The sequence below is a fragment of the Pygocentrus nattereri genome, chromosome 20, assembly GCF_015220715.1.
Source record: "Pygocentrus nattereri isolate fPygNat1 chromosome 20, fPygNat1.pri, whole genome shotgun sequence".
NCBI lineage: Eukaryota > Metazoa > Chordata > Actinopteri > Characiformes > Serrasalmidae > Pygocentrus > Pygocentrus nattereri.
The window spans coordinates 25778372-25790401 of record NC_051230.1 but is presented as its reverse complement, the minus strand read 5'-3'; the positions used below and the strand labels follow the sequence as shown (position 1 = coordinate 25790401).

At 39.1% G+C, this 12030-nt stretch overlaps 2 protein-coding genes across 8 annotated transcripts in view; both read left to right on the top strand.

The window, feature by feature from the left end:
* The first annotated feature begins 462 nt into the window (after positions 1 to 462).
* On the top strand, positions 463 to 8336 carry LOC108437404. The gene is made up of 7 exons (XM_017714486.2): positions 463 to 834; positions 1043 to 1175; positions 1625 to 1759; positions 3329 to 4725; positions 7617 to 7746; positions 7828 to 7947; positions 8096 to 8336. The coding sequence occupies exons 1-7, from the start codon at positions 705 to 707 to the stop codon at positions 8286 to 8288; spliced, it is 2238 nt and encodes a 745-aa protein (XP_017569975.2). The 5' UTR covers positions 463 to 704; the 3' UTR covers positions 8289 to 8336.
* Positions 8337 to 9931: 1595 nt separating this feature from the next.
* LOC108437401 (probable E3 ubiquitin-protein ligase HECTD4) overlaps positions 9932 to 12030 on the top strand; it is a 123977-nt gene continuing 121878 nt past the window's right edge. For 4 of the 7 annotated variants that reach the window (XM_037531309.1, XM_037531306.1, XM_037531307.1 and 1 more), the window contains exons 1-2: positions 9936 to 10092; positions 10548 to 10705. In XM_037531309.1, coding sequence (XP_037387206.1) covers positions 9957 to 10092; positions 10548 to 10705 — 294 coding nt within the window. In that variant the 5' untranslated portion in view covers positions 9936 to 9956. The other 3 variants (XM_037531311.1, XM_017714475.2, XM_037531310.1) reach the window with 3 other exon arrangements.

Here is a 12030-nt window from a genome sequence, read left to right as displayed (position 1 = left end):
AGGCTGAAATGGCTTGCCATAGACCCCACCCCTGGACTCTGGGTGAGGGTGTGTATATAGCATCATCACCCACCATGAGTTTGGCTGCAGAACAGAAAAACGGAGAGCAAACACGGTCCTCTAGCTACACCTAGATTAAGCCTTGTCGTTGTGTTTTGTTGTAAATTTAAGGACTAATGCCTTTGATGGTTTAGATTAGCGTATCTAAGTCTATTGCCAACAGGAACATAGTTGACTGACTGAAATACTCATGAGTAGCAGAAAGAGTGCTGCGACCTCTCGTTTTATTTGAATCACGTGATTTCTTTACAAATTGTGACAATATGAGAATCAGACTCTGCTGTTTGGCACTTGTGATAATACTCTGCCATTCCAGCGCTCTGCATTCAGACACATGGAACCAACAATATGAGCCTTTTTGTCTTACCACGAAATCAGTACTCGGGCGCACTCAGTGTAGTTTTCTTCGAAAGTCTGCGGCGACAGAGCCTCTTCTCTTTTACTGGACTGTCTGGACAGCAGACCACCGCGTCGAAGGGTGCTCGATAAGCGCCGAGAGATCTTTAATTGAAAATTATTTGACTTTATGTCGTGAAGTGCACACATGGGATTCAGATGGCACGCAGTCGTTGCGTCTGAACATAAGCTTGCTTTTCGATCCTCGTAGTCCATGTAAATTTCGACCAAGTGCAGTTGGCAACTGGATGCGACAGAGGAGGAACCTGGACCTGGGTCATCGCGTAGGAGCAAAAAGTCGCCAGAAGCGCGCTTGGATTTTCCCTGGGACACTGTGGTGCGGCCGCGGAAGCACCGCTGGAGATTACGAGCAGTTAGGTGAGTAGATTTAGAGCTAACCGTCATTCCCAGTCTTCCAGTCTGCATCTGACTTTTCATGAATGTAAACTTAATAATCATTGGTAAGTAAAAAAAAAGAAATAATTAAATAAGGAAAACTTTGAAAAGTTTATAATAGAGTCATGAAGTTTTAGGACACTGTTTACATCTATATTACTTCTGTCAAATGACCTTTTGTCACCTTTAGGAATGTTTGAGCCTGTAGACAGATGTTGCCGAGAGCACGATCACTGTAGCAACATAATTCGGCCCTTCACTGTGAACTTTGGCGTCTTAAACCCTTCTCTTTTCACCATTTCACACTGTGACTGTGACAACAGGTGAGTGCTGCTGGGGCATGATTGCATTCCTCTCATATATCTTCATAGCCTACAGGAAGACTCCTGAGAGTCGTAATTTATCCTCTTACCGCCTGCATATTTCTGTCGCTGACATAGACTGAGACAGAAATGAACCGAAGTATTTCATTTTCTATACATATTCAGCAGAACGGTACAGTAAAGAGGAAAGTACCAAAATGTCTTCTAAATTATGAAACACCGGGACATCCTAAAAGTATGAGAGCAAAAAGTGGTACTTTCTTTATAGTATACTTTATAGACAGTACATTTGCTTATTAGGTGCTTGCACAGTAATGTACAGTGAAGCTGGATTCTAAAGTTATTTTATAGAGTCTTGTTGTAATATGTGCAAGATATTGTATGTGTTTTTATATCCTTTCTCTCCCTTTCCCTCTTCCTCCTCTCCTTTCTGTCTTTTCTGCTTTTAGGTTTAAGCAGTGTCTTCTCAAAGTCAATGATACAGTCTCAAATATGGTGGGCTACACTTTCTTTAATATCCTGAAGCTCCGCTGCTTTGATCTTATTCAGAAGAGTCACTGCACTCAGCTCAACTGGTTTGGAATGTGAGTGTTGAGAACAGAGTATCTTAGACGGCAAAATCATTCATTTAAATGTCTTGTTATATTGTTTTGTCTGTTATACTCAGCTGGGTTCAGAACATCAGCTTTGTGGTGATTTAAGCTTTAAACAGCAGGAGAAGGATTGAAAAACAGCAACAAGACCAATGCTTTGAAATGTCCATTAAAGTACATGATTTATTGCATGCAAGATTGAGTTCATGCAAATAATCTTATAATCTCAGCAATTGGAAAAGCAGTGGAAAAGCAAATTACACACTGGTTAGTAAGCGCTTTTAGACCAATTTAATAAGACAAAAGCATTTTATTAGCCAAGACATGCTTGGTGGCCTAAATGCTTCTTTAGTTTTGCCCTGGAGCTAATATAGTACTATACTCGTATAAACAAAATTGAGCCCTCAAGGTGGTTACTACTTGGTTTTTGTTAGACAACTTATATTCTTCTGTTGTGTTAGATAACAGTCTGTGACACAATGTCAGACCCACATTAATAAAACTAAAACTAAAGTAAGAGATTACTTCATAACTTGATTTAGCATGTACTTTTCACTATGGTAACTTGCGGCTATAAGCTTGTATTAGGAACATTTTTTAAGGGCAGCTTGTGATGACTGCGGATTGGGCTGCCCACCGCTCCGGGCAAGTGTGCTCACTGCCCCCTAGTGTGTGTGTGCTCACTAGTGTGTATGTGGTGTTTCACTTCACGGATGGGTTAAATGTGGAGGTAAAATTTCCCCATTGTGGGACTAATAAAGGTCACTTAATCTTAATCTCACAACAGATTTTCAAATTTTCAGTTTGAATTTGCAGGACAAGTTTTGTCCAATCATGATTCCATTTTCAACAGTTATCACATTACATACCAGTGCACTGCTTGTGGAAATGAGCTTGTTTTTTCATTGTCATTTATCATTCATTCATTCATTTATTTACTTATTTATGGGGAAAATTTTAAATTAAGTGAAATGTTAAGATAGCAGTAGTGTTAAAGTCTCCCTAATGTCCAGCACAAAACTAAAGATGCAAACCTCTGACACCAAGCAAGTCCTAGCTGACAATTTACCCTGTATTTGGGGTAAAGTGAAAATTAAGTTTTTGTAGAAGTTTTTGTAGACATTTTTGGCCCTCCCATGACTTTAAGATGGCTTTCTGCAGCCTGTGATGAACACTTTGATTCATTTAAATTTATAGTAAAATTGTGACATATAAAGATGTAATTGTGTATTCACAGCTGCTGTAATGAAGGCTAGTGAAGCACTGGAGTTGAACCATCTTTAGTTGAACTGCATGTGTTGACTTGTCTGACTTCATTACCTTTTTTTTCCTGTCTCAGGCAACACAACTACATTTCTATTATGTTCCCATAGTAGACCCTGCATGTGTCTGTGATGTTTTTTTTTTCTTTGTCTTTTATTTGTCAGCATTTGTATATTGTATATATATATATATATATATATATATATATATATATATATATATATATATATATTTTTTTTTTTTTTTTTTTTTGCATTTGGGCTTGTGCAGCTTCAGATCTTCAATCTTTCTTTACAGGTGCACAACAGTTCGGATTGCACCTTTTGCAATCCTCAAAAATCCCACACCATATAACCTTACAAATGCAAATTCAGGGACCAGTGGCATCTCTGATCCACCACATGAATATCAAGTGTACACTTCAGCTAAAGGCAAGGAAAAAAACATGAAACCTAAACGAAGAAAGCAATCAAATGTGCAAAGGAGAATTCATGCAGTAGCACTTGCAAAAGGGGATACTCTTTTGTTGAGTGAAGAGATGCAGCAGCATTATGGAAAAACCAAGAAACTATCACCAAGGACTACCATTCTTCCTTCAGTTTGGAAAAGTACAACGCCACCCAACTCAATCACAATCAAAAACTCTACATTTTTCCATTCGAAGAATAAAACTATAAATAAACTAAGGACATTATCAGTTCATAAATCAGAGCTTATGCAAATTACTCCATCCCCAGGACCCACAAGAATCATTCATACTCATACTACATTGTCTCAAGCAAAAGAATTTAGTGCTCAAATACAAATGATTACTTCGCTGACCAAAAATTCCACAAATAGAAGAAAAGCAACCACATCTCAAAATGCCACAATACAGATCAAGTTGGTCCAAACCTCTCGTAAACCTCCAAAGTCAAAGCATAATTGTGATAACATGAAACCTCCAAGGGACTTTAACTTCCAGTCAACACAAGAGAAGGGAAAGGAATACAAAGTGGACAATGCATCAAAACTGAAATCTCTGCATACTACTGTATCTCCAAAATTATCAACAACATCTTGGGTGAACATATTTCCAAGGACTGGCAGAGTATTTGTGAACAAGACACAACCCAGCAAGAAGGCCATACTTTCAATTAGAGCAAGTGCACCCCCCAAAAATACAGTGTCAACCAAATTCCAAAGCCAAACAAATTCAGATCCAACTTCAACCATGACAACTACACATCCAAAGCACAAAATCAAAGGCAGCCATTTAGAAAACAAGTCAGCTAACATCACCAAAAGACCTAAGATCAGGAACCCAACTCCAGCTAAACTTATGCCAACTACAAAACCTAGAAGCATACTCTGGAAAGACATGATTTCGTCCCCTAAGACAACATTACTTGTTGGTGTACCTCTACTAAAGTCATGGGAGAGTGTAAGGTTTAAGAATGCTTCATCGACAAACCAGGAAACTACATCTTCAGCCATGAAAAACATTTATGTAACAAAAAAGTGTAAATCTCCCAAACATTATTCCATAGAAAATATTGCTTCTAAAGGAAGTATGACCACAACATCAAGATCTGTAACTTCAAAGCAAAAATCTACATCTGTTCCACAAAAAAAGACAGTATCTTCAACTAAGACAACTGAAACACTCAGTTATTCTCGGAAGGAAACCAACTCTACTTCTAAAGAACCAACAGGTAAAGTCTTTGTTCCATGTTCCATTGTGTGTGTGTGTGTATATATACACTGCTCAAAGAAATAAAGGGAACACTCAAATAACACATCCTAGATCTGAATGAATGAAATATTCTCATTGAATACTTTATTCTGTACAAAGTTGAATGTGCTGACAACAAAATCGCACAAAAATCATCAATGGAAATCAAATTTATTAACCAATGGAGGCCTGGATTTGGAGTCACACACAAAATTAAAGTGGAAAAACACACTACAGGCCGATCCAACTTTGATGTAATGTCCTTAAAACAAGTCAAAATGAGGCTCAGTATTGTGTGTGTGGCCTCCACGTGTCTGTATGACCTCACTACAACGCCTGGGCATGCTCCTGATGAGGTGGCGGATGGTCTCCTGAGGGATCTCCTCCCAAACCTGGACTAAAGCATCCGCCAACTCCTGGACAGTCTGTGGTGCAACGTGGCGTTGGTGGATGGAGCGAGACATGATGTCCCAGATGTGCTCAATCGGATTCAGGTCCGGGGAACGGGCGGGCCAGTCCATAGCTTCAATGCCTTCATCTTGCAGGAACTGCTGACACACTCCAGCCACATGAGGTCTAGCATTGTCCTGCATTAGGAGGAACCCAGGGCCAACCGCACCAGCATATGGTCTCACAAGGGGTCTGAGGATCTCATCTCGGTAGCTAATGGCAGTCAGGCTACCTCTGGCGAGCACAGCCCTCCAAAGAAATGCCACCCCACACTATTACTGACCGACTGCCAAACCGGTCATGCTGAAGGATGTTGCAGGCAGCAGATCGCTCTCCATGGCGTCTCCAGACTCTGTCACGTCTGTCACATGTGCTCAGTGTGAACCTGCTTTCATCTGTGAAGAGCACAGGGCGCCAGTGGGGAATTTGCCAATCCTGGTGTTCTCTGGCAAATGCCAAGAGTCCTGCACGGTGTTGGGCTGTGAGCACAACCCCCATCTGTGGACGTCGGGCCCTCATACCATCCTCATGGAGTCGGTTTCTAACTGTTTGTGCAGACACATGCACATTTGTGGCCTGTTGAAGGTCATTTTGCAGGGCTCTGGCAGTGCTCCTCCTGTTCCTCCTTGCACAAAGGCGGAGGTAGCGGTCCTGCCGCTGATCGGTTGTTGCTCTCCTACGGCCTCCTCCATGTCTCCTGGTGTACTGGCCTGTCTCCTGGTAGCGCCTCCAGTCTCTGGACACTACGCTGACAGACACAGCAAACCTTCTTGCCACAGCTCGCATTGATGTGCCATCCTGGATGAGCTGCACTACCTGAGCCACTTGTGTGGGTTGTAGAGTCCGTCTCATGCTACCACGAGTGTGAAAGCACCACCAACATTCAAAAGTGACCAAAACATCAGCCAGAAAGCAGAAAGGTACTGAGAAGTGGTCTGTGGACCCCACCTGCAGGACCACTCCTTTATTGAGTGTGTCTTGCTAATTGCCAATAATTTCCACCTGTTGTCTATTCTATTTGCACAACAGCTGTGAAATTGACTGACAATCAGTGTTGCTTCCTAAGTGGACATTTTGATTTCACAGAAGTTTGATTTACTTGGAGTTATATTGTGTTGTTTAAGTGTTCCCTTTATTTTTTTGAGCAGTATACACACACACACACACACACACACACACACACACACACACACATACTCACCGGACACTTTATTAGGTATAACTGTTAGCTAGCTAATCAGCCAATTACATGGCCACAACTCAGTGCATTTAGACATGTAGAGGTGGTCAAGACAACTTGTTTTAAATGTGTGAAAAACTATTCAACGAAGTTTTTGTTAGGCTAGCCTTCTTGAGTTGTACTCATTTTTTTTTTCTCTCTCTCTCTAGTTTTCACATCTGAAAAATTTGGTAACATTTTGGAAGTCTTATGATTGTTTTGATAGTGACAAAATGGAATATTCAAATATTTATTTTAATAAAATAAACATACTTAAGGTATAGGGTCACTCAAAGCAAAAGGATCTTTGTTTAAAGTCCAAGTCTGAAAAAAGTCTGAAAAATGTTTTCAACTCTGACTTTGAACCAATTCATTAGAACTACCCACATACAGCTTTTAAAAAACCTAATTACTGTATTAACTCCTAAATTCTTAGGGGCTCATGTGGAGACCACACTTCAGGTTCTTACTGTAATGCAGTTGTATGCAAAATTACATGTTCTATTGATTCTGTAGGTGAAAATACACATCCTCTAACACACTTCTGCACATTGAATACAATTACTGTTTATTTGCTGAATGTTGATTTTGTATATCAGCTAAATTTTTCCCCAAATTGTTAAACTCAGCAAATAAATAGAATTTGTGCACTACAAGTGTGTTCCCTGTGCATGATGTGTCAACAAAACAATGTTTAATTAGAAAATCAACAAAACATATAATTTGACTGTATTTTTATAATAATTTATATATTAGTTTCATAGCAGTTACCCAATAAGTTATCTATAATAGTAGTTATTGAATCTTAATAACTAAATAATAAGCTGGAGCTCGCTACAACTACAACAGCTGTGACCTGAATTGCCCTGGACATGTATATCTTAAAATTCCTGAGATGATGCTAAAGAAAACTGGATGAAGTCTTTTTTCTAACTCTGTATTTTTCTAATTAAATGTAAACTCCATCAGTTACAAATGTTGAACCAAATGGGGCATAAGCAAACATTTACATCTAAGGTAAAACTTTTCACTGGTAGCTACAGCCCTTAAAGTCTCTATAGAGACATCAAAAAAACCGGACTACACTAGATTTTAAGCTTGCTGTTACAGATGTGGAGCATTTTACCATTGTCATATCTACATTTTCAGCATCTGATTTGGCTATTATTGGCTCTAAAGAGTGGGTTTATTTTGTTTTCTAGGATCTCCACTGATATGTGATGCATTCAGATACTTGGATGATTGCAAGTACAGGATTGGACCAATGGAAAATATATATGGTCATCGCAACATGGAGTCCACTACAATCTACCATTGTGACTGCATATACAGGTCAGTAAATAGTTTCATTGAAAAAGGTTATTGATTAATTTCTTTTAATTGTCTTATCTCACTCTTTTCTCTTTCTTTCAGGTTTACCAACAATTTAAAACAACTTAAGAAATCCAGTATCCTGCAGTTTCTTCTTGGCAAATTTGTGTCTCTCTCCTGCATTGAAATATCAAATATTAAAGAATGCAACAAAACCACAGGGTTTGTACATTAACAAGAATTCATACATTAATGCACAAATATTCTTCTGTTGTTCAGTCAGCAACATAATTTTATTTTAAACTTGTCCTACTAGAGAGTAACGTGCATTTGTTTTTGTTTTTTTTTGTTGTTTTTTTTATGTGCATAGCTGTTCTGCCATCCTTTCCAAGACCACAGAGCTAGATTCATCACTGAAGAAAATGAAAGAAGATCAAGCCGATACAAAACATATTAAGCAGCTTATCAACAAAAGAGCCTCTCGCAAACTTTACAAATATTGTCTCAGGATTTTAAATCTCAGAAATCCAAAACATGTAAAGAAAAGTCCTTTTCACCTATAATACTGATGGGAAAATAAAAAAATAAAGAAATTGATCTGTTGGTTCTGACATTAAGTGTCTATGTGCATCAACACACCCAAAGGCTAATGTTGAGTTTGAATTGTTCATAATTGCCTGAGCCCCAGGGCAAGGAGATATATTCCCATCAAAGTTAAAGAGAGCAAATGATAAACTGAGATCATTTTATCCAATTCCTGCAACAAAATGTGAATATGTACACTGCGATTCAAAAGTTTGGAATCAATTCTTTTCAATTATACAAAATAAATTTAATTGTAGGCAAGTGTATTAAATTATTCCAAAGTAGTAGTCCTGTTCTGCTTCACAAGTTTCAAACAATTAGCAAGACACTAGAATGCTGTAAATAAAAATTAAGAATTTTTTGATGTGTAGAGAATTATAAAATGACTGAGCTGTGTGGTTTTGAGAAATAGGTTTTAGCAAAATAAATCTCCAAAATTCATAAAATTTCAAAAATGGATATCAAAACCCAAGGCACAACTTGAGCAAAAACACCCTGTAAATTGCTAATTACAGTATATTTATCATTTACACAGTTCTCATTCACAATTTTTAAAAAAAATATTGAATAAGACAATTATTAGACATTTTGACAAGTAGTTTATAATATTTAAATCCACATGGTGCAAGTTACTATAAATAAAATAACAAAACATGGCAAGTGATTCCAAACTTTTGAATGGTAGTAGTGTATGGTTTGAGTTATATCATTGTGATCTTTATTGGAAAGTAAAATAATATGATTTGTCCATTTGTATAACAGTGTATTTAATAGGTATTTTGATAATTGCTAATTTGGTATTAGAAAGTTTTTGTATGCTCAGATGCAACCAAACGCTGCCCAAACTTTGCTTAATAACCCTAAAACTGGGAGCAACGAAAGTACATTCTGACAATGTGACTGAAATTTAAGTCTGTGGCAAGTTGGAACTCAGTTGTGGTACAGTAGTTCAAGTACTACAAGTGTTTAGTAATGTGTGTTTCTTCTTATTGCAAATGATGGCCAACTAAGATGAATTCCTTCTTGCCTAATGTTTTTATTGCTTCATATTTGTGTGAAAGTTCCAGATAAAAGTACATTGTTCCATGGCTTATAATTGTAAATATATATTTATATATATATATATATATATTTTATAAATAAAAATCTAACTGGTCTGGCTGAATATATATGGCCTTAAGACGATCTGAACTTTATGTTAATGGTGGTGTTTGAGTCCAATCTTATTTTACTGATTAGTTCCACATTTAACACACTATTTTTTGAAAATATCCGCAAGTCTGCCCAGCGATGGACTGGCGACCTGTCCAGAGTGTATCCTGCCTTCCGCCCAGTGACCACAGGGAAAGGCTTCAGCACCCCCGCCCCCCTTTAGCAAGTGTGTGCGTGTGTGTGCGTGTGTGTGTGTGATTCTGCAGATTTACCACAGATTTTCTAGAACATCCCAAATATTCAGTGCTGGCCATCACAGTAATCATCCACGCGATGGCGCGAATGTTCCACAGTCAAAAAACGAGCAGCTTGTCGTTTCCATAAATTAGTTTGGCATGCAGGAACCTGAATCTACAATAGTAGTTAGTGATACAAAGGACACATTACTGAAATAACCATAAATAACCACGAGCAGTACAAACCATGTCTGTTGAATGACATCTGATCACATAATAACGGTGTTTAAACGATGCATCATCGGAACGGCTTGTTGTGTTTATACGAAACCGCGGTGTACACTGGGAAAACTTGGCTCAGGAAAAATATGGCGTCTCGCTGACAGCTGTGCAGGTTTCATTATCTAGTTGTCTACCAGTAATATCAGCAGTATAATTCAAGGCGCACTCTCTTTGCACGTATCGTCTATTTTATGGTCTGCGTTTAGGTCTCGATTAAAAGGGATTTAACTGGCCTAACTGTGGAAGAGCAGAATATTAGATTCCTGTGTCACGCCCACCTTTCCGAAAATCCGAGAGCATAGCTTGAGCGGAGGAGCTGGCCGGTCTGCAGCGCCAGGGGAAAGCTAGCCAGCTAAAAGTAGCGAGCGTTCGTTCTAGCTTGTCTAGCTAAGTAGCTAGGTAGGTAGCTAGCTTAGCTGTCTTACTGGACGGGCGTAGCTTAGCTTAGCAGACACCAGTATACTTTTGTCGTGCTTTGCTAACTGAGGAAATAATGTAGGCTACAGGGTACAACGTGAACGTCGTATGCTCGAGTTTAATGTCTGTAAATTTTGGGACTGTCTTCAGGGGAGAAAGAGATGGGATCAGGGGCCGTGGATTCGTCCCAGTGGTTGTCTGTAAAGGAGGAGACTATTTTTCTTCACGATGGGCTGATTCGGGTCACGGACCTTGCCGAATTACCCAGCGAAATCGGAGTCTCGGAGCAGGGTGACGCTGAGCAGGAGGTAAGCCATACTTACCCAGACGTACTTATATGGACAGATTCAAACTGGAACTGACACGACCTGTTTGTTGTTAGCATACGGGTGTAGTTAGGCCAGTTGTTTGGGTACGGATAACGGACAATCGTTTTTCACGTGAGTTAGAGTTATCTAACTATTTACCTATATGGTTCGCCTGACATCGAGGTGTATTTTTGCATTCTGAGTAACTACATTAGTAGGTCACTGCCTGCTGCGTTAAACTCAGCCTGCCTTATAGTTCATGTGTAGGCACCTCCCTTACATCGAGCTGCCCAGCCCTTACAACTAGCTTAGGCTAGCTTGCTAAGTTAATTAGCTAGCGTAAGCAGAGGTTAACTTAGATAGCTAGCAATGTAACCACGTCATGTATTTAGCTAAATAAGTTAAGTAAATTAAGTTCTAATAAGGACTTATATGTGTGCTTAGTCAAGGTTCAATAATGTGAGTCGATGGTAACATGATAGCTAACTGATGGATCTGTGTAATTTGGTATAGGTGTTGGCATCTTGACAATTAACATGACGTTGACCTTTTCTGTCATGCAGGGAGTAATTAATATTACACTTACCTAGCTTCTAAAAATACATGAAAAACTATTAGGCCAACTAATTACAGTGTCTTGCAGACAGACGATACTGTCGAGGTCGAGTAGAAAGGCGGTGGCATGGACAGGCAGGTTATCAATGTCTCTTAAGTTGTCACCAGAGTTGTGCTGAAGATAAGTTAGCTTATCAAGACTGGACAGAAACAAGACTGGCTGCAGTGCTGCCAAACATGCGTTTGCTACTTTTACAACACCAGAGTCATTAATGTTCTTTCTTAAACGGTCCGAGTGTTTTCCATTTGTGAACAGTAGCTATGCAGGATGCTTTTGTTTGATCAGAAATGTTTAGCTGCTTCTTTAAAATCAGTTCTTCTTAGACAGCTTTAAAGTATACTTTATGTCAAATCTGTGTTTTGCGCCACTACTGTCCCACATGCACACAAGAGGCAGATTTCATAGTTGCGCCTCATCTTGCTGTGGACCAAACTCCTGTATATTCCAGCTGTTGAAATCATGTTAATATTGTGCAGTTGCTTAACTCTGCCCATTGTTTTCCACTATATAACCTTACTGCAGTTTGAGCAGGACAAAGTCTGCAGTGATTTGCAACCTGACCCTCCTAAGGACTATGGTAACACAATCAGAGTCTGTTCACAGTAGGCAGTGGCAATGAGAAGGACACTGAGAATAAAGGGAGACGTTATATCAGAGTGACATACGATAGAGAGGGCAAATGAGACCCAAGTCTTAGGAAACCAGCTAG